The sequence below is a fragment of the Crassostrea angulata genome, chromosome 9 (assembly GCF_025612915.1).
Source record: "Crassostrea angulata isolate pt1a10 chromosome 9, ASM2561291v2, whole genome shotgun sequence".
In the NCBI taxonomy this organism is placed as follows: Eukaryota; Metazoa; Mollusca; class Bivalvia; order Ostreida; family Ostreidae; genus Magallana; species Magallana angulata.
Genome location: NC_069119.1, coordinates 4,954,659 through 4,977,369, shown reverse-complemented (window position 1 = coordinate 4,977,369; position 22,711 = coordinate 4,954,659). Strand labels below are relative to the sequence as shown.

At 32.4% G+C, this 22,711-nt stretch overlaps 2 protein-coding genes across 2 annotated transcripts; both read right to left on the bottom strand.

Annotated features, from left to right (window-relative positions):
- Positions 1-469: 469 nt before the first annotated feature.
- LOC128164029 (uncharacterized) lies at positions 470-6,887 on the bottom strand. Its single transcript, XM_052827745.1, has 4 exons — positions 6,707-6,887; positions 5,129-5,298; positions 4,350-4,442; positions 470-2,978 (listed from the first exon to the last, which is right to left on the bottom strand). The coding sequence occupies exons 1-4, from the start codon at positions 6,738-6,740 to the stop codon at positions 2,676-2,678; spliced, it is 600 nt and encodes a 199-aa protein (XP_052683705.1). The 5' UTR covers positions 6,741-6,887; the 3' UTR covers positions 470-2,675.
- Positions 6,888-7,920: 1,033 nt separating this feature from the next.
- Positions 7,921-21,629, bottom strand: LOC128164021 (ciliogenesis-associated TTC17-interacting protein-like). The gene is made up of 10 exons (XM_052827738.1): positions 21,481-21,629; positions 20,735-20,847; positions 19,917-20,161; positions 19,340-19,426; positions 18,995-19,055; positions 18,794-18,897; positions 11,467-11,591; positions 11,190-11,266; positions 10,179-10,267; positions 7,921-9,566 (listed from the first exon to the last, which is right to left on the bottom strand). The coding sequence occupies exons 1-10, from the start codon at positions 21,504-21,506 to the stop codon at positions 9,315-9,317; spliced, it is 1,179 nt and encodes a 392-aa protein (XP_052683698.1). The 5' UTR covers positions 21,507-21,629; the 3' UTR covers positions 7,921-9,314.
- Positions 21,630-22,711: the final 1,082 nt, after the last annotated feature.

Genomic DNA, 22,711 nt, shown 5'->3' with positions numbered 1-22,711 from the left:
AATGGGAGTTAAATGTCTTTTCTCCCACTGTTTAAGGATAGACTTAATTTTAACCAGTTTTGGATCATAGTTAATACTAGGCATATTTAGCAAATCAACATCAAAATTTATTCCAAGCAAGGTGAATTTAGTAGATCCCCAATTCAACTTGCTATTAGGAATAAGTATATCATTACTATATTTTTTGGAACCTATCCATACAGTATGAGTTTTTGAATAATTTATACACAAGCCGGACATTTCCGAGAATCTATGTAATGTAGAAATGGTTTCTAATAAACTTTCTTCACTTCCATCCAGGATAATCGAGGTGTCATCTGCAAGTTGCGAAATCTTTTTTTCTATATTACCAACTGTTATACCTTTAATTTTTTCATTTTTTCTAATTTGTATCGCCAAAATTTCTGCACAAATCAGGAATATATAAGGGGATAATGGATCTCCTTGTCTACACCCCCTCATGTACATATCTTAAGATATGAATGAACATAAATGTATAAGTAGCTTAAACTGTAGTATTATTACAACTGTACAACGCTGCGCTCTCATTTTGGAAGCGTTAGATAAATATTTTCCTAAATTATTGAGTTCCTTTGTATTGTTAACACTTAAAAGTTTAGCTAGCTTAAAAACACTGGGTTTTTTTGTAATTCATGTTTTAGACCCCCTTTACCCCATTTAATTTTTAAATTATATATTTGATTTTCTCTATACTTTAAATACTATGAATATATAATTTTAATTGCTATAATTACATGGTATTATAGTAGCTTTCCTACAGCATGTATAGTGTTTCGTACACATATCTACATGTATATGAGACTGACATGTTTGGTAATATATAACAATTTAACCTATGCCATAAAAGATGTATGTCCTGCGCAAATAAAGAATGAAAATGTATGTTTTAATTACTGTATGTCATATGGTAAATAGACGCGAACATTTTTTTAATTTAACCTGATCTTATGCATACAAAAATGGACATCTTAACATTCAGCTAGCTAGGGATGTTTTGGAATCTTTGACGTGTTTTTGGCTCATTTTACAAATAATTACTTTGATTAACTGTTCAAACTACATATTAATAGATTCTATATATTATTTTACTATATTTTACTTTATAAATGAAAGAAACGACAATTTAGAGAATAAAAGTTTGCCTATACAACGTATTTTCGTAAATTGAAAACTTTCGATCCGATAGAACTGCATTAGGCACAATTAAGAAGTTAAAAAAAACCTCTAGTTTTACATGTTTACAACAGGCACAAGAATTTAACTGCAACATAAGTTTCCAGGTGCTGTTTTTATGGTTTTTATGTCGCTATATAGAATACAAACATTAAAAAGAGAGGCCCGGAAATAAATATAACTATAGCCTACTGAATTGTCAAAAATAACCCAGCTTTCAGAATTAAAAATTATCAATTTCTTCTACAAAAATCAAATCGTGCTCTTCACTTTAAAAATCGATTTTGCCAAGTTTTTTGATACTTCCAAAGTGTGAACTAAAATAAGTCTATTTCAGATTCTCTATAGCTTGTCTTTAAGTTATTTCTTTCTACCACTTCTCTTTCCTCTCTCTATACAATGACAAAGCACATGCATAGTTTTTAAGAGGACTCGCTGGTAGTGGCCATATTAAGACTGCATTGATCTCCTTTAAAAGAAGAGTTCTAGATAATAAAAAAAATTATCGAAAAATACCAAAATCTGGAACCCGTTTCACAAAACAATTTTATGACGACTAAGATCTGTCTTAAGACCAAACTTTGTCAAAAGTTTTCATCATTGCTGTTTCACAAAACTGTCATATCTTATTATTGTAAGATCCGTCTTAATCTAAAGACAACCACATACATGTACATGTCAAAAGTCAAAATTTAACATGGTGGCTGTCTTTGCAAGTTTGGATTCAAAACAAAAGACAATTAAGAAGGGAACGGGTGTTTAGAGATAGAAATAAAAACATATCTTTAAAATATTTATTACACTTAAGGTTGTTTCGTAAAATGCAAGTGATAGATATTATGATTTTTATAAGTCAGATCTTATGACAATCTTAAAATTAAGATCTGACTTTTGACAAATCTTATGATACTAGTACTTTTGTACCCAACCCTGATAGATAAAAAATATGAATTTTGTTTCTACTATAAAATTATGTTGATTTATAGCTTAACAAATCGTTTCTGAACATTTCCGGTGGATCCGATGGTTAATTTGTTGACCATCCAGCCTCCTTAAAATACTTACCAACTTAAGTTGTAAAAAGAAGGAAAGATTATATTACACATTATATCGTATATATTAATATAAAAGACGTACATACATGTATAATGTGTATTCTATGCGTACATGTATTTATCTACGTGTATGATTTACACATTTTTGGACAAATTTTCATATAATCCAAACTGTACCTTGTATACTATTCGTTTTAACAGCTATAGATACAAACTTCTCTCTCGCGCTACTACAACAGATTGCCATGGCACGTTCTCACCCTTATGTACATGAATACAAGTACAATAGCTGCATGTACATGATGTAGGTAGAGAGAATTATGTTATGGTCTCAAGAACGACGCACTTCATTCAAAGCACGGTACACTATAGACAATGTTGAATTGAACAGTCCATTGTCTGATGTCATGTATAATAAATGTTACATCACAAATATCTTATTCTTCTATTTTGAAATCCATACGATCGAACAAAACAGCAAAAGAAAACAGTTCCCAAGATGCACCACGCACAGATGAGGAAGCTGTCCACAGCCGCCAAACCGCCAGTAACTAAGGCCGCCGTCTTGTTGTCAGGACACGTGACGTTTTTCTTGTAATTGACCCTATTGATTCTGACGTAATAGTGCGAGACTTCCCCGGAACACCAGACGATCCCCACGATAGGTAGAGCAATGAACGCCACAGACAAGATGGCCGTCAGGAGGCTCATCACATAGTGAGCAATAAACTGGCGATACAAAAAAGGGGCATAAACGTCATGATTCCACTTTAAGAAATTCACAATGATGAATGGCCTAAATAACGGACATATCGATTGTAGGTGCCAAACAACAAATTGAATTTTATTTTATAATCACAAATTACTATTATGAGGTTATTTTTAAGACAATCATAAGTTTTACAAATTGTATGTCGGAGAGGATTTATATAGGCAATGCCTGCTATCCCGTCCATTTATGTATCGCATAGCCTCCTAACTCCGTCACTACCCTAACTCCGTCACTTTCGGGAAACTCCTCGCCGTTTGAAATCAAGTACGCTCATGACGTCATTTTTTACATGTCGAAAATCTTTAATCAAATGTCAACAATTTGCAACGGTTAAATTTAAGAATATGTCAAAAAATAACAGAATTAAACCTTATTCATTTTATGCACCATTAATTGTGTGAAATCAGCTAAAACTTTTTCACGGGTGCACTAAAATATCGATATTTCTGACATGCGGGCCCATTCGATCATTTACGGTGGTCAGCCATTTTTAGAGAGGTCAAGATGAAACATTTCACATGTAATACATTTTTGATTAAGGTAATTAATACATTTTTTCAGACCGCAATAGCCTTTATGCACTACTCTTGATGATAACGTCAAATCGCTCATGCCGATACTTTTGCCTTATACAGGGTATAGACATATCCGGTATATCGCTATTTAGAATATGCTACATTTCTAAAAATTTAATAAATAAATAACTTAATAAGTAATATATTAATTAATGATATAAATATTTGAAATATATAAGGACATAAATCAAACGGCATCCATAAATTCTGAAAAGGCCATTGTGGTTGTTGTTACATGGACCCATTTTTTATTCTGGCGATCATTTCATTTCGATGAAATTAAATACAATTTAAATTGTATGCACCATTTTTACTTATTATAACTTGGCCTAGATACAAATTGAGTTTTAACTAAATTGTTAATGTGTCTTCATTCCCTGCCAAATCATAGAGCATGTGGGTGACGGAGTTAGGTTCATAAGTTATGATAGCACGTGTGATAAACGTCGTATTCAGAGGGCTTATTTGAATAAAAATAAAAATATTTTTGTTAATAATTTTATAAATTATATTGTTTCAGATTATATTTAGTGATTGCAAATGATAAAAACCACAAAAAATAATTTACAGAGAAACGCAGGAGGTTTTCTGCATATGGTGACGGAGTTTGGGTACTCGGGGATACGTGATATATTGCATAATAAATGTTTAAATCAATAAATTAACAAGTTAAGACGAGAGATGAATCTCTATATTAATATCTTGAAAACATAAGTTTATACTATGTTTGCAATATAACTACATGTACAGTACCAAACATTTTGCCTTGAAGACGATCTCTCCGCTTCCTTGATGAGCATTTCCGGTTTGATACAGTTGATACCCAAGTATGGCGCATATACCAATCTGAAAGGATATGGTAGTGTCTGACTAAGGTTTAATTTATCTCGTTTTTTGTTGTTGTTGTGGTTTTGTTTGTTTGTTGGTGTTTTTTTATGTTGTTGCATTTTTTGTTATTTTAAAAAGAAAGAGGTAAACATTCTCATGGTCCACGATTGTACATGTACAAATATTATGATCGCATGAAGACTGCAAATCATGATATTGACTTAATTTATAAGTTTAATATTTGTCGGATAAAATATTAAAACGTGTGCATGTCTTTTTTGGAGACAATGATATATACCAAGGACAAAAATTTCAAATTTAAATAGTGTATTAATTAATATTTACATAATACTAGTATTTTGAAGAAAAAAAACCGGACTATAATCTATATTTGTAAGAAAGTCAAATACATAGTTTAGAAAACTTTAGACAATTTAATTAAAATATAGCAAGCCTTTTTAATCAACCAACTCGATACGCTTTTGATTAAATCTAACAATATCCACTATAAAGTAATTTCAGAGTGACTTTAAATTTCAAGCACGAATAGACATAAAGACTCTATTCTTTCAGATTCAACCTCCCACACTCAAGTCGCATGTTAGTTCATGTTCGACTTATGTCGATTGTATAACTTATCGTACAGGAGTATACTATAACTAGTATAAGTCTAGTTTTAATTACTAGATTGGAAATTTTCGTACAAGAATTCCCGGAAAGAAGGAACCGCCCGTCAGGTGGAACGGTCCGTTATCTACCCCCACCACGAAGTTAGCGATCCCCACCCCTACCCCAACCACGGCCAGTCCCGCCCCCACCAGCGAGTGCCGGAAGTAGTGAGGCAGGGAGTTGATTCGTCTCTTGCGCATGGCTTCTGGAAAACAAAGGAAAGGGTATTACAACTAATGCTCTATCAAATAGATTACATCTGGAAAACAAAGGGAAATTCAAAATTTACAACGATGCTTTTTCAAATGATCATATGGATTCTGTAATTTTTTGTTATGTGTTACAAATATTCAGTTTTATTCATCTTACAAATTATATCAGTGTGAAAAATAGGGTCAATTAGTAAACCCTGTGCCCTGATATACATGTATATAACATTCGTTAACTTTCATTTTGTGTGTTTGTCCTTGTTTCTTTTTTTTTCTCTGTCTTTCTTCACTTTCTCTGTAATTGCTGATTTGTATTGGTTAAATTAATTGTATTCATTTGAAATTATCTCAGTCATGAGGAAATAAAGTATGAATGAATGAATGAATGAGTATTATTAGGTGATAATTTCGGTCGGGGCGTGGTCAAACCCAATAAAGCCAAAAGGACTTTATGATAGATTTTGATATTCAAAGAATAATTTCTTATTTCTTATATGTATATATAATTTTTAATTTGTACACTTTAAAGCAACATTATTTTAAAAGAACTATACTATATATAACTACGCGGCGCAGCCAATACCGTTTTTCGGTTATGATATAAGGCACGCCAATTTTGTGTCACTCATGTTTTATGAAGTTATAAGGTTTTAGGGTTCAAAATTGATTCGTAATGTTATCACAGACAAAGACAGTTGAAAACGATGGATACTTAATTAGATTATCAGCTTATTTATATAGGTATAGTCAGTCTTATTCTTCCGACAACTCTTTGGGGGAACCGTACAATGGATGAAAAAACTGAACGGTTTTTATTTAAAACTTTTAAGAGGCGGGGATTCTTTATTTTCTTGGAAGTTTTGTTTTGATTTATCTGTGTTTTAAAGTAGAACTTCACCTGTCCACTGAACTCGTCACACACTATACAGTAACTATACAGTATTCATGCGCCGATCCTGAAAATTTTTCCGGGGGTGGGGATAGGGGTAGGGGCCAGTCAAAGAGATGGAACCTTATTTATTAACGGGAGATCGATATACCACATACATTTTATAAATTCTAATTTTATTGGAAGGGGGGGGGGTCCGGATCGCTCGACTGTGGTTCTATATATACTATGCAGTAAAGATTTCTCCATCTTTATCTATAATATTGTGCTCAGTACTTTTAGGACTTTGATTATTTGGATGCTGCATATATATGATGGACAACTTTCCCAAGAGCGCATCAGAAACCCTTGATTTCGGAAGATGAGAAAAGGGAAAATTTGAGGACAATAAAGGAGTACTGGCGATGACTTTTACGCTTTATTGAATGACTGAAAACTCGAGAAGTTCTAATGCTCAAAATATTTGCTAAACAAATGACGAAACTAGGTCGCAGTTAAAAGTAAACAAGATTTACCTGAAACTTCAGGTGAACATTCCATAGTGTGCATGTTGATATCTGTGGAGATATTTTTAAATTTTGTTTCCGAAGAATATCCTGTTAGCAGTGCATCATTGGAGGCCAGGAAATACCAGTCGATCGATTTGACTCGGTTTAATCACAGAAACATGATTCTATTGTTGACAAACTATTTCAATTCAGGATTGTCTTTCCTTATCCATGCGCGGATCCAAGATTTTTTTTCATGGGGTCATATGAAACGATTTTTAAAATGTAGTAAGATGTTTTTGCCTTTGCATGACTGAGAAATAACCATGAAAACCCCGCTTAAAAATCTGATCTCAAAATTACTTTGACTATCAGTAAATCACCTCAAACAAAGGATCAAAAACTACGAATTTATTTTACACCGTTGTCGACAATTTTAATCGATGTGAAGGGGGTGTTAGGTAAGTAACTCTTTTCTTAGGTGTTCCAATGACTGATAAATTAATGTCCAAGTTTTTCGGCTGGAAGGGGTGTCTTCCCACAAATGTTTATTTAAAAATAAAATTTGGTGTTATGCATGACTATTTGATTCAATATGTCTTTTCTCAGACATTTTGTTAATTGAAAAAAAGAAAAGAAAGCCCCCCCCCCCCCCCCCCCCCCACAAAAAAAAGTCAATAACATTGCAAATCTTCAGGTTGCATTATCTCAGATTGCTGACGACATTCCGGAGTGGTTCAAGAATGTTCACTGACGGGGAATGAGAGTACGGAAAAATGATTAAATAAAAAGGAAGAAGTCTTTGAGACTTGCAGTAGTTATAATTCAAGTTATAATATAATAGTATAATTAGTTGACCAAAAAGCTCCTAAAACTGCTAATATCACAATATACGCGTACTAGTATCAATATATGTATAGCATTAAAACTACACAGGGATCCGTCTTAAATGGGACCATCTTCAGAGGCATTGGCTTTGGCATAAGATCTTTATTGTATTTCAGAGAGAGAGAGAGAGAGGAGAGAGAGAGAGAGAGAGAGAGAGAGAGATGGTTCACTACCAAGAAAAAGACATAATAGACCAAACATAATTGCATGTCTATTTTTATGAAATAGTTGTGTTTGTAGATAAGTTTCCTAATAAGGTGACCAAAAATGAAGTGGCCTGTCTATGTGAATTTGAACATGAACAACCACTTTTGCTCCTATAAATCAGACCTTTAATAAGAAAGTTGTTTAACTGTGTATAAAGTATTCACTTTATTGCTTCAACAGTTCAACAATAGATACTAGTATACAATGATAAGTTGATGGTAAATACATGTATCTGCACATAAATATCGGTAAAAAGTTACAGGCAAAATGCATGTCAGGGACGTCCATACTTATATACGTTATACATGTCTCTAATGTCGGGTTCGTTCTTTTCTCTGTCAGTGGCTGACCAGTATAGTATTCATTGCCTTCTCTCTTTATCTCCTCAACAAAAATTAACTGACGTTGAATTTTTCACTTTAATCATCATTCGTATTATATACACATTTCAGACCTTCTCTTCATGGCATTTAGTAATAACATGTATATGGTTTTTTAACAAATAATTTATATACATATTTTTATCACAGAATCTAAGATTTCTCAATAACACATAAAAGTAGACAAATTACACAGAGTTACAAATGCCCTTCAAAAACTCCGTTTTTAATTCAGTTTTATATGCAAGTACATGTAGTCTAATTTCAGTGAAAAAAAATTAAAACAACAATTTTTAAAATAACAAACATTAGAGTTGTTATAAGTCAACTCAAACCCATTTTTATTCAAAACTAGTGCATACAATACATAGAGAATTAATTTCTCTATACTTTATTCGATGTTAATAATACTTGTCCAAAATAAAACTTTAAGTATGATTGCCATCAACACAACGTAAGATGGTATGGGACACCTCCATGTTGTGGCTTATTGTTTATTGAAATAAACGATAAAATAATGTGAAATTATATAAGTAGTTTTTTTTCCAGTTTTGTCATCTAACAGCGCAGTGGGTTAGAGGATTTAGTAAATCTGTAAGTCACGTTCCTGTTTGGGGTTCTACACCTTTTACCTCTCCAAATATTTTTCAAGAGCTATTTTTTGGTTAAATATTGTAAAACTGAAAATTCCAAAGCGGTGAAAGTATTCTAATTACGGGTATAATATGTACTTTAATCAACATTAATAATGACAGATGTCCCATACTACCTTTTGTCTAATATGAATTTCACATATAACATTTAGATCTTACTAATGCATGAAATATATGACAGCAATAAATTTAAATTCATGTGAGTTTTTATCTTGCTTTACATATTATACAGTCAGAATACATCTTATAAATTCTCACATTCAGTGAAAAATAAATTATCTTTGAGTGTATCTCCCAATGAATATTCCTTTAAATTTAACTTCCACATGAAAAATAATTAAAAGAGACTTGAATGAGACAGCTAGGTGTATCGTTATATAACAGAACAAATGAAATACGCACAAGCTCATAAAATATCAACAAATCTGCTTTGAACAATCACACAATTCCCATCAATCAGACAACTGTCCTGAGCAACACTCTGTTGCTCCAATACAGTCAGTCTATCTATCGTGTGGGTGCCCTTAATTGATCAATTTTGGTGTTTGTTCGGCTGGCGGGAAACGGTGTTGGAGCATTTGACGCCAAATACGGAGTCATGGACGGCATGGAGGCGGAGAAAGAGGAGAAATACTCGGCAGCGAACTGGACGACATCGTCAGGTTTCCTTAGCAACAGGAACTGGAGGAAATCGGCCAACAGGTTCTTCAGCTCCGGATGTGAGCGCATGTACGTTGTGTGGTCACCCTTCAACTCCTCCTGGAAACAACAACGTTGATAAACTTTTAGTTAGAGTAGTTTATGAACAAAATAAAGAAACAAGATGTTATTCCCCAAGAATCAACGGAAATATTTTGTAATTGTTGGTTCAGAGAAGTCCAGTGTCAACAGGGAGTCAAACCCAGGGCCGCTGGCATACCGTACCAGCGCTCGAACCACTGAGCTACTGAGACCTGATATATATACTGACTGACAGACTTACACTCGGTGACATATTTTAAGACTACAAAGCTGAACAAGATCAGGATAACAAGACTAAACTGTTTTTAACTCTTTATTCACAGCCAGGTTTGAAATATTTTATAATTCATCAATAAATTGCCAATTGCAAAATAGGATACAGAAATATTTTATTTTCAGACCATGTCTACAGCTGTATTGAAACAGAGTCTATATTGAAGTCTTATACACTGAAATAGGGACCAGGCTCTGGGGCCATAAAACTTAAATGATCTACCCACTTAATCTCGCTTTTAAAAACATATTGTGGGAACTTCAAGGCGAGTCTGAGCTTAATCATGAACTTAATATCAACAAAGCCAACAAGCCTGGTCTCTGTGGAATATTTCCTGGCTTACTGGTTTCACCAACCTTTCTGTCCAGAAACTTTGAATACAGCTGCATATCATCCTCCCAACTCAAAGCTTTCTTCTCAAAAACAGGTTTTGGGGGTTCCTCATCTGCAATGTTAGGTTCATTATTTAAATCCAGTAAAATGTATTGATATTCTTTGTTTAAGTTAAACATTATAGCATTAAGTAAATGGTACAGTAGCTGGTATTATCCAACGCAGTGTACATGTTGTTATTATAAGAGAAAATAATACTTTACTCTAGTCAAAAACTCAAAATTTAAGAACCCATAGATAACATTTCCTTGCACAAGCACAAAATTATTCTAACTGAAGATTCTTATTCAAGAAAGGAAAGGACTATATATGATAAGGGCCTAAAATGGCCCCCTAAAATGAACATCATCATTTTAATTTCATTCTTTGTTTTCTTAGTACAGATATGTATGTGATGTGTTTACATAATATTCATTTTGGTTTAAGTGCTCACAATTTAGAAATATGACATTGTAAAGACAACCTTTTCCCGCCATTTTTGCATTTTTAGCGTAAAACAGCTTGTTTTCAAGCAGTTTTTCCTTCCGAAAACATAGAGCGCATTCTTGAACAAATGAAATATTTTCATCAGAGATGTATCTAGCCAAGACTAAAAAGTGACAAAAAAGATTTCTTTGTTCAAGCATGCGCTTTATATTTCCCATTCGTAAATAGATAAGAAAAATGTTAATTTTTGGCTGATTTTGATTGAATTATAGAAATGGCGTCACTTCTGACGTCATATACTGCCAATGAGTGCAAATAAATCAAATAAATAGATGAAAAATATATTTCATATCAACTCTTCTAAAATATTAGTTAACATTTCATTGTACCCGAAACACTTAAAAATTGGCGAATTATGGGGGCCAAATTTAATTCTTATCATATATAGTTCTTTGTTAACTTATTTACAGTGAAACATGTCTTAAATAGATAAGAGATTGGTTAAACAGGCACAGCTGACTTTCCCTATAAATTCAATGAAGCGTTACCTCTTTCTATCAGCTGTGGAACGGAGGTCAGTTTCATCGTCACAGGTGACCCCACCTGAACTCTGTTGGTCATGTGACTGAAAATAACAAAGAAATACTGTAATAATGTTTAATGTAAATTATCCTTACAAGGAAATTTGCAAGTTTACAGTACATTTTTTACTTGTGTTATCTCCATTACTTTCATGATCTTTTGCACAAGGGCTAAAGTGAATCTTAGCATAGTTAAACTAAAAGCTTTAAAAAGTTATTTATTAATGCAAGTAGCTTTGCCTACCAGTCCTGCATGAAGTATGATTGCCAGGTGGTGGGTAGGTCAGAGTAGGAGTTGATGGTCCGCTCCACCCCGAACACGCGGATCTCAGTGCTGCCCACCGTCTGTGTCCGGTCCTCTAACGGTCTCTACAGGTACAGAAAGTTACAGGTGTCAATACAGGTACAGAAAGTTACAGGTGTCAAAACTGATACAAAAAAGTTACAGGTGTCAATACAGGTACTGAAAGTTACAGGTGTTAATACAGGTACAGAAAGTTACAGGTGTCAATACAGGCACTGAAAGTTACAGGTGTCAATACAGGTACAGAAAGTTACAGGTGTCAATACAGGTACTGAAAGTTACAGGTGTTAATACAGGTACTGAAAGTTACAGGTGTCAAAATTGATACAGAGAATTGTGATGTTCATTCAGGTACACACATTTATAGGTGTTGATTTATACATGTACAGCCAGTTACAGGTGTCAATTTTAAACAGTTAACCTTACAGACTCTTAAGGACATGTGAACCTGACATGAAACTAATTGAATAATTGAAAAAATTGTTTAAACAGACTCTAATCCATTTGTTTTTGTCAAAAAAGACATTTTAAGCATATGTTCGTGAGTTCGTTTCCATGGCAACGACCTTCAAACTTACCCATATTCAAATAATTAGAACGATAAAAAACACCTTAAATGCAAATTTAAAATGTCATAAAAGACATATTTACAATTAACTAGAAAACTTTTCTCACAAAAATATTAAAAAGGTTAATAAAACACTCTATTTATCTGAAAATGGATTATAAGAATTCCTTTTATTTCATCCGCTATTTTAGTTTGAATTTCCTCTGACCACTAAAAAAGTGACATTTTTTGACGTGACCCGAGCTAGAAAAATTGCAAAAAATACTATTTCCTATAATTACACTCTTATTTTTTTTATGTAATTTTGAAGAAATGATAAATAGCAAAAAATTAATAATAAATAATTGGCATGTTCGTGAATTAGAAAAAAAGATAATAACGTCTGAATTTCCTCTGACCTCTATTGAAATAGATGCTACAAACCCTACATGCTGGTAGAAAAGACGTATAATTCAGTTTTAAATGGCAATTTCTTTCAACTAGTTATACTGTGAACCTGCATAAGTTCTTGTAGAACAAAATTAATGGAGTTGTGTTGCAAATACTACAATTAATTGAATAAAAAAGGCTGAAATCCGAATTTCCTCTGATCTGACTTTTACAAAAAATCACTCTGCACGCTTCATGAAAGTCAACACTGCCATAAATGGTTGTATTTCTAAAAACCAATCATATAAAGAGAAAATGATTCTTTCATTTAACAATTTTTTCACTTCCTAAAGAGTTTATTTTAATGGTAATTAACAGAGTGTCATAGTTGTGCATCTGATATAATCAAGAAACTCTAGTCTCTGTACACAAAAAAGAAAAACAAGCATGAAAACTTTAATACACACAATCTTTATTAAGCCTTTGTTGAAAGATTTAAAATACAATCAAACCATATAAATCACAGGTTTCATAAAAATCATATACTGATTGTAATTAATTTGAATTTCCTCTATCAATCTTTAAAAGTTTTGTCTGATTTGCAAGGTATTGCGTTAAAATGGGTGTCGGAAAATAGGAGAATCTTTCAAATTATTACAGGTATAAAATGAAATTTGATACTTAATCATAATAATTCTTTAAATCATATTATCTGATATTGGACTTAACAACACTGCAGATTCTGAAATGATTTATGATTTGTCGTTATGTATATACATGATTGTATGCAATCCTATAATTCCTTTGAACTTTGAACCCTTCCTTGGTCCCCATTTTGGTCTTGATGCTATTTATAATGTATGATTTAGACTTTATCAAATTGATTATGCAGGGTAATATATTACAATGGTTCAGCCTCAATTTGAACTAAAAAATAGAAAATGTGGAAGGCCACACCAATTAAATTTCTTTTTCATCGGATCCTGCATGCTCGTGTTTAAATAAAACTTTACAAATCATATCATTACAGACCGCCTAAAAATTTCGGCTACAAAAAATAATAATCTTATTATTTTATCACTCGCCCGCTTGTACCCTTTTCCACTTAATGTCCGACAAGCAAGAAATTATATTGGTGTGGCCTTACTAGGATATGTATATTTTTTTTCATGCAAAAATGATAAAAATATAGATAAGGATAAGTTATAACAAAAATATTCTTATTCACAAAAATCATTTCAAAAAATATTTAAAATAAAAATTTTACTCAACCATACATTCATAACTCATTCAAAAACTCTGTAATTTAAGAGGACTGATATTTTCTGTGAGGCTTGTTGTATATAAGTGTCATAATGATGATCTCAACTTGATCTACATCAGTTACCACATCAGGGTTATAAAATAAAACAGACTTCAGACAGATAAATGGATGGACAGACAAACACTAATAGACAGAAATGATGATTTGATATACTATGCAATCATCAAATTAAACATAATTATAAACATAAGACATATATTTTAAAAACCAGTTTCTCCACATGAAGAGTATATAGCCATTACAAACTTCATTACTGCATTTGGTCAGTATAAACACCTTTTGATATCTATCAATTGAATTTCTTATAGCATATGCATTATCATAATATATATTCTTTTACAATACTAATTCTTAATTGTATGCATTATATGTCCAAATTATTCATGACTTTTGGAGTTTCAGAACTGGTTTTCAAATCCAAGTAAATGTAATAAATCATAAATGGTAGATTATCACTGGTTTGGTCCAGTTTCATATTTCAGGATATGTTGTGCTGCTTATTAATTGTCTTAATATTATATCATAAATGTTGATATAAATATTGTCATCCTTAAATTACCAAATAAATGATCCAGGGCATCAATCGGGAAAGGCTTTATCAGGATGAACATAACAGAGACAATAATCTGATTATCAGCTCTTCTCTTCATCACTCATGGTTTCAGTTCTTTACATTAGTCTTATATTTTTCCGCATTGTGTCTTGTATTAGGAATGACCTCGTTAACACATACCAGTGATGTTCTCATCTCTTGGAGGTTTGAAAAGTCTGTATTAAAAAAAACCCTGATATTACTGGTACTAATACTTATAACATATAAGAAGGACTTATATGAAAGGATGATTTTAAGAAGCTACATGTAGAAAAATAAAATTCATATAGGCATATTATGAAAGTGTATGCAACATGAAAAAAATAATTGGTATTGATAATCCATGTAAGCTCTTAGAAAAACTTTTTGATTCTATTGTACTCCCTGTACTTCTTTATTGTTGTGAAATATGGGGAGTGGATCTCTCATTGAAAGATATTTCAGTTATCGAAAAATTTCATGTAAAATTTCTTAAAGATATACTTGGATTACATTGCAAAGCATCTAATGCTGGTTGTTTGGCAGAATTAAACAGGTTACCACTTTGGTCTAAAATCTCATTCTCAAGCATTAAATATTGGAATCACTTGATAACATCTAATTCTTTGGCATTTAAATTATATCAGGGAACGATCAATTCCAATTCCTGGACTAAGAAAATTTATGGCATCCTAGACAATTTGGGATTCTCAAACATTAGTATTTATAAAAGCACAATCCAACACTTTTTACCAAACATAAAGCAAAGAATCATTGACCAATGTATCCAAGAGCAATCATCAAAAATTTTTAGTTCAGAAAAACTTTCATTTTTTCAAAAATTATATATGAGAAAAAGAAGTCCTTATGTTGATATACTCAGGAAAAGATCTGAGAGATCCTCTATTAGTAGAATAAGATTAAGTGCACATAAACTTGCAATAGAAAGTGGTAGATATAATGCCACAATTAGGAATGAAAGATATTGTAATGCTTGTAAAACTGGTGCAATTGAAGATGAAACTCATTTTCTTTTTCAATGTAAAGCCTATTCTCATCTAAGGAACAGCTATTTTAGTAATTTTTATAAGATAAGTAAAATAAATATTGCCAATAACTTGGACAAAGAAAGATACATTTTACATGTATGTTTAAATAGTGAAATACATACTATTTTAAATATTACTGTTAAATTCATTAATGACTGCTTTGAACACAGATGTCAATTAGTCTAAGGAAATGTTAAACTGATCTATATAGATCAGTAAAAATATATATACTGTACATGCAACTATTATAAACATACAATGATGTTCTTATATATTCATTGGGCCTTTGCCAATTATTGTAATTGTGTTTGTGCCAATAAAATATTTGTATTTGTATTTGTATTTGCAACATAGACAGACAGAACCTTATATAAATGGATTATTCTATATAAAAATTTGATATCAGGTGAAACTTGTCAACATTTTATTCTAATCTTGAAAATTTAAATTAATGTTACTTAACTTGACAATTTCATATCTTATATAACTGTGTGTATTTAGAAATCTTGCGTTTTAATGATTTGAAAAAAATGGGGAAAAAATAAGAATTTGTAACAATAATGAACCCAGCACATGAAATCTAAATATGATGTGAGCAATTCTATCAACCGATAAACCATGATTGATATACTAATTTTTCTTTCAACTGTACTTTGATTTTTACAGTTCAATAAAGGTGAATATCAGTCAGCTATTCAAATGTTTTCACAGTACAGAGAATCAACATTATCAGTTATTGATAGTGAATAAAAGATTAATTCTTCATGTTTAACATGAAGAATAAATCTTTTATTCACTATCATGCACATTAGCTTGAACAGTATATTTGTAAGGAATAGGTTATATGTTTGTATTGATGATTTTAGCACATAATATGAACTATATGTGCTAAAAAAATCATCAATACAAACATATAACCTATTCCTTACAAATACACTGTTCAAGCTAATGTGCATGATAGTGTTACACTAAAACATTTTGTGAGTAAATGTTAGTAAATAAGCTTGTCATATGCTAGAGTAAACTCAGGGCCCTCTATGCGGTTAACCTTACCATTTATCATCAGATGGTTAATTTCATTTAAGAAAATTCGAACTAAAATTGTGATTATTTTAATTACAAACACCGACTGAATTAACAATGAATAATTTTCATGTTTGAACAAATTAGGATTATTGTGTAGCTATTCTGCATATAGGCTAGGCGATATTGTTTTCACGTGGATAATATACGAGCATAATAATCTGTTATGTGAACATAATACAATAGCAGAGTGTGACTAAAATGGGTAGCGAAACCCGGGCCGGGCCGGGATTTTTGAAACTGATAACCGGGCTTTTGTTGATTTCTTTAAAAATACTCATTTGTTCTGCACGAAATTTGCAGGAATACTTTATTACAACTTGTTTTGTCTTCGCTGAAATTTTTATTATCACAGAATGAGTTTTTCAAAATTTATTACACATTTTCATTTTTCAGGTGACTAAAATGGGTAGCGAGCCCGGGTTACATATTTTGGCGATATTAAGCGAATTACATCGTTGAATTTGGAAACTTGTGTGTTTTATCATTGCTATTTAAGTTTAAATACTTAGATAATTCAACATTTCCGTTAAAAAATATCATTTAATAAAATTATAGCCAAATATCATAAACCCGGGACGGAACAAAACCGGACACGTCTACCCGGGACAAACCTTTTATTTCCAAATAAAGCGACGAGAGGATGTTAGCTATCACTCATGCGATATATTACCCAGCTCAAACCACGCGGAGGTATCCTCAATTGAATCCTCCCTCCCCATTTGAAATACAAAATACAAAGCACCTACACAGCAAATCACAATGAAAAACCGTTCTAATTGTGTAAAACAATTGTAACGCCCTACCAGGGCCCAGACTTGGTTTGTTTCTTAATCATGTTAATATAATCTGTTTTACTGAAAATCAAACTAACTACCTATAAGCACTATGTATTATTTTGTATTTATTTTAAAAGTTTTTTTCTGTTAATTAAATTTGCAGAACAGTATGGATTTTCTTTTCCTAGTTAAACTCATTTTTCATTTGCAAAATCTTTATTTTTTGGATCAATCACTTTAGCCTCTTTGGGATGTCTGAAAACTTTGGACTGTTAAATTTTTTGGGGGGTCTAAAAGCTATTTAATATCAATAACCATATTTTAATTTTTTTTTAAATGTGACTTTACTTTTAGTCTTCAAATAATGCGTAGGCACGTGCCTGTGGCTAACGGCAGCTACGCCACCGCCCGGCTAAGAGTTAACACATGCAATGGGTGAAGAAATCATATAACATACATGTATATCGTCGCTTTTTCGGAAATAAAAAGTTTGTCCCGGGTAGACGTGTCCGGTTTTGTTCCGTCCCGGGTTTATAATATTTGGCTATAATTTTATTAAATGATATTTTTTGACGAAATGTTGAATTATATAAGTATTTAAACTTAAATACCAATGATAAAAACACACAAGTTTCCAAATTCAACGATGTAATTCGCTTAATATCGCCAAAATGTGTTACCCGGGCTCGCTACCCATTTTAGTCACCTGAAAAATGAAAATGTGTAATAAATATTGAAAAACTCATTCTGTGATAATAAAAATTTCAGCGAAGACAAAACAAGTTGTAATAAAGTATTCCTGCAAATTTTGTGCAGAACAAATGAGTATTTTTAAAGAAATCAACAAAAGCCCGGTTATCAGTTTCAAAAATCCCGGCCCGGCCCGGGTTTCGCTACCCATTTTAGTCACACTCCAATAGCACATGTCATGATAAGACACCTACCATGCTTACTGCTTGCAAATGGCAGGTTTAGATCACAGGGAACTGGTGTATGGTCTCGTCCTTTTTTTCCATTCCCTTTTTATGACACCCGACATCAGTTTGTGTTCGCAATATTCGTCATACACTAATAATATCCATCTGTTTTTGTCATTCCGACTTGTTGTTTACATCGAGATTTGGGAAATTACCGGAAATCGGCGCAAGTATGTCGTAAACTTTAAGTTTGTAAATGATTAAAAAAAGTAAAACCCTTTGATGTAAATTTTGATATAAATGATATTTTATGCAAATTCATAAACTTACACATATTATATCACTGTTTTAAATCTTAAATTAAGCAAATAAACCGTCGATGTGAAATACGATTGCTCGTCGCCAGACGACAGTTCGCGTTGCGCAATGAACTTGTTTTTGTCAGGTTCACATATCCTTAAAACCTGTGTAATCATTACAGTTTGTGGTAGCTAAAATTTCATAAATCAACATTAACATTCCAATCAAATTATGAATAGTCTTATTAAGATTAAAGTCATTATAGTCATTATACAATTAAAAAGATGTTTCACACTGGTAGACTTACATAAATGACAGAACACAGATTGGTATCGGAATCAAAGGACAGGAACTGTAGGTTGTCTGGAATTCCCTTCTCTATCAGTAGTCGGTGGAGAAGTAAGTTGGACCCTGAGAGAAGTAAAATAGGAAACAGAGGTTAGTTTTAAAAAGACATGACCCTACATAGCTGAAATGGGTACTTTGCAACAAATCCTGATGAACTTACCTTCTGAAATAAATCCCTTCATTTTGGCCAGTTCAACTGTTTTTGACGATCTCTGGACATCCTTTTAAAGTACATTAAAATAGATATCAATAGATATATATAGCACATCACTAATCTCAAGAACAACTCGGCTGCATCTAATGATGATCATTTATTACATTATTTACCGTACATTGATCAATTTATTCAACAAAAGAAATATAAACTGAGGTAGAACAGAAAAATGATTTGAGAATTATATTCTACTAGAGCTGCCTTTTTCTTCCATGATAATATACTCTGCAATGCCTCATTTTTGTTTCATAATCTATCCAGGTACCAAAATTGGTTATGTTCATGACTTACCTCCCCTTGAGTGATGACCCTGTTAATAATGAAGTTATCAGGCTGCTTCACAATAAAGGTCTTTCTATCTAATGGACAGTTTTCCAGCTGAAATATGACAAATGTAAATTTTACTATTGTAAGTAATCTGTAATTCAAGACACATTTTTTCACTTAATGTATTTTTAATGTTGGGCCTAGGAAACCAACTGTTGTGGTCACTGGTTTTTATAGAAGTTTTGTGGAATTTTAGGTCCAATTTAACCTTAATACAAATTTTGCACAAGAAACCAGTTGATAAATATTGTTTTAATTTGTCATCCCAATCATAAAAATACCTTAATTTAGCTTCATAAGGCCTTCTGATATTGTTTTGTGATCTACAGTTAAATTTATAAAATAATTTCTCAATTTTTTTTCTTAAAATCTGAGAAAAACATGTGTTGGAAGAAAAATAAAGTATTAAAAAAGATGTATGGACTGCCTCATCAGACAAGTTAATAGCTTCACTTGTTATTAATATTTTGGGGTAATTCATTGCAAGATGATTTGACTCATAGTCCACTACGAAAACCTGGATAACAATACATGTACCAACCTTCACGTATTCGTGATGCTGCTGTTCTATGGTCTCCAGGTTCTGTGCAACATACGCCGTTATGGATGTTCCGCATGGCACGCCATCGATTGAGCCATGGCTGTTGGCATGGATAAGGAAGCAGTCAGTCTGCTTGTAGCGAGTGGGCTCGACTGAGATTGTGAACTCGCCGAGTTCTTTGCCGGTGTCTGATACAGTCACCAGGTGGTCATCAAACATCAAATACTTGTAGTCATCCTCAGCCACTGGAATATAACAATATAAACTAATGCAGTAGTTAAGGTGGGACACTTCCATGTTGTGACGTATTGTTTATCAAAATAAACAATAAAATGAAGTGTAATCATATATTTTATTAACTAGTTTCTTTCCCATTCTTGTCAACTAACAGAGTAGCACAGTGGGTTAGAGGGTAAACTACAAATCTGTAAGTCATGAGTTTGAATCCCACTCAGACTTTTACAATTTTTACCTCTCAAAATATTTTTAAAAGCCATTTTGGTTAAATACATGTATTCCAAAATTTGAAAATTTGATACCAATGAAATTATTTCAATTATAATGCACTTTAATCTACATTAATATCGACAGATGTCTCATACCACCTTAATTCTCTATGAAGTGTACAGGTAAAATATAACATGTGAATGTACATTGTAACATACACATACAAATGGTTAGGACACAAGTTTTAACAACTTAGGAGGTCTTCACCTTAATTTTTTTTAATAAACCGGTTACCCCACTGACTAGCTTCTACATCCCTGGCTTTATATAGGCAAATCTCTGCCCTTTGTACAGACAACTAGATTCCTTACCTATACTGTCAATAAATCTGAGAGCCTCATCGCTGACCGTTGGGATTTCCTCAGGGACCTGGTCTGGTGGTTGACGTCCAGTCGTTACAGACCCAGGGTCTGAGGTACTCACACTAAGCAAAGAAAATGAGACACTTAGCTATAATTCATTACTATAACCAAACTGTTAAAGAATTCTTCAACATGTATGCAGCAAATCATACATACTACATGTTTATTCTCTCAGCTTAATTTTCAAAAGCAAAATGTCAATATGATAACAACATGAAGACCCTTGCATGGGTTGCTGGTTCCTTTTAGAGGATATCAAAATTAATTTAATTTTATCAAGAATTTCATTGACACTTGTCGATCTAGCTACAATAATGAAGCACTCTGTTTGTTTTCCATCTAACATTTTCTGAATGAATAAAAAGGAGAGGGCTCGATACTAAAGGAATAAAAGGAGAGGGCTACATAATTGCAGCTATAGGTGATCTTTTACTCAATGAATCTGTACTGGCCCCGGCATAGTATAGACAGTTTGCACAATCGATTCAGCAAGTTATCGGTACTTGTCACAACGGCAAAATACACAGTATGTTATCGTTAGTGAATGTAAAATGAGCGCGAGTTTAATCATTAATCACCAAATTGTCTAGAGGTCTCTTAGATGTTTTAGGCCAAGTTGCTTGGCCGGTGTTTTTAACTAATTTCTTACAACCATAGACGAGTTTTCGTCGCTTTCACATGCCATTTTTTCCTACCTCGTTGCCGTTGTTACGGCACTCATAACTGCGAGGCTTTAGGAAAATCCTACTGCAGAAAACCGAGCACTAAATTAACAAACAAATTAAAAAATATAGGCAGAGCACTTGTCAAAAATCACTATGGCGATGACTTCCTGTTTTGGAAAATTCTAAATTCCAAACCAAGTCTGTATCAACAATCCGGAATGCAATCGTGCATGCATCGAGAGAAATAGATCTAGTGATGATTGCCCATCGATAAATATATATTATATAACAGAGTTAATAATTATGAAATTTTTAAACTTCATATATACATATCATGCACATTTAAGGGGGGGGGGGACTTTATTATAGTGCATCTTCATTCTTGCATATTATATGGTGTCAGATACTGGCCAATGCTTGTGTTGGAAAGTTAACTCATCCATATTAAAACCAGATTCTGAAAAGGTTTGGTAAATTGTGAAATAATATTAAATTTCTTGTACATTGCCCAGGCACTCATTTCTGCATTGATGGTTTCCCCATATGACTGTATAATACATGTATATAGTACATAATTGTATATAATTACATACAATATGTGGAGATTTTGTGGTTGTTAGCATTTAGAGAAAAGCCCAATACTAGCATAAAAAAACACAATTGAATTCCTTTCGTTATAAATCTGTTGGAGAGTCAGTTGAATACTTATCTTTTAACTACCTGTAATATGATGAAATGTTAAATAATTATTGAACTATCAAAAAATGAATGTGAAAGGGCAGGGGGATCCACATACTTCAAAAAGATTGATCACCACCAAAAAGTTTTTTAAAAGGGGGAGCCTTTAAAAAAATTCAGCATTAAAAAAATCAAATTTGAGCAAGTCTTTGAAAGAGGTAATTTTCATTGAATTCTTTTTATTTTGGAGGGTTGGTGGGTGGTTCTGGTATTAGCATTACATTTAAGAATATATGTCAATTTTTTCATCTACTTATTTGGTAAAAATTATGGCCTTACTGCACAATACTGTGGTTTTATCAATATTCGTTGAATATCAATTTTCGTGGATTTCGTTTTTAAGTTGATACACGAAATTAAACGCTCATTGAAATGCAATTTCTATTTACATTTTGTATTGATGGGGTCATTGGCCAAGAATTTACATCTTGAAACTGTGATTTTCACTTTATTCACGAAAATTGATACCCTTGAATATTAATGAAACCACAATATAGAAATACATGTATTGACTAAATCAACA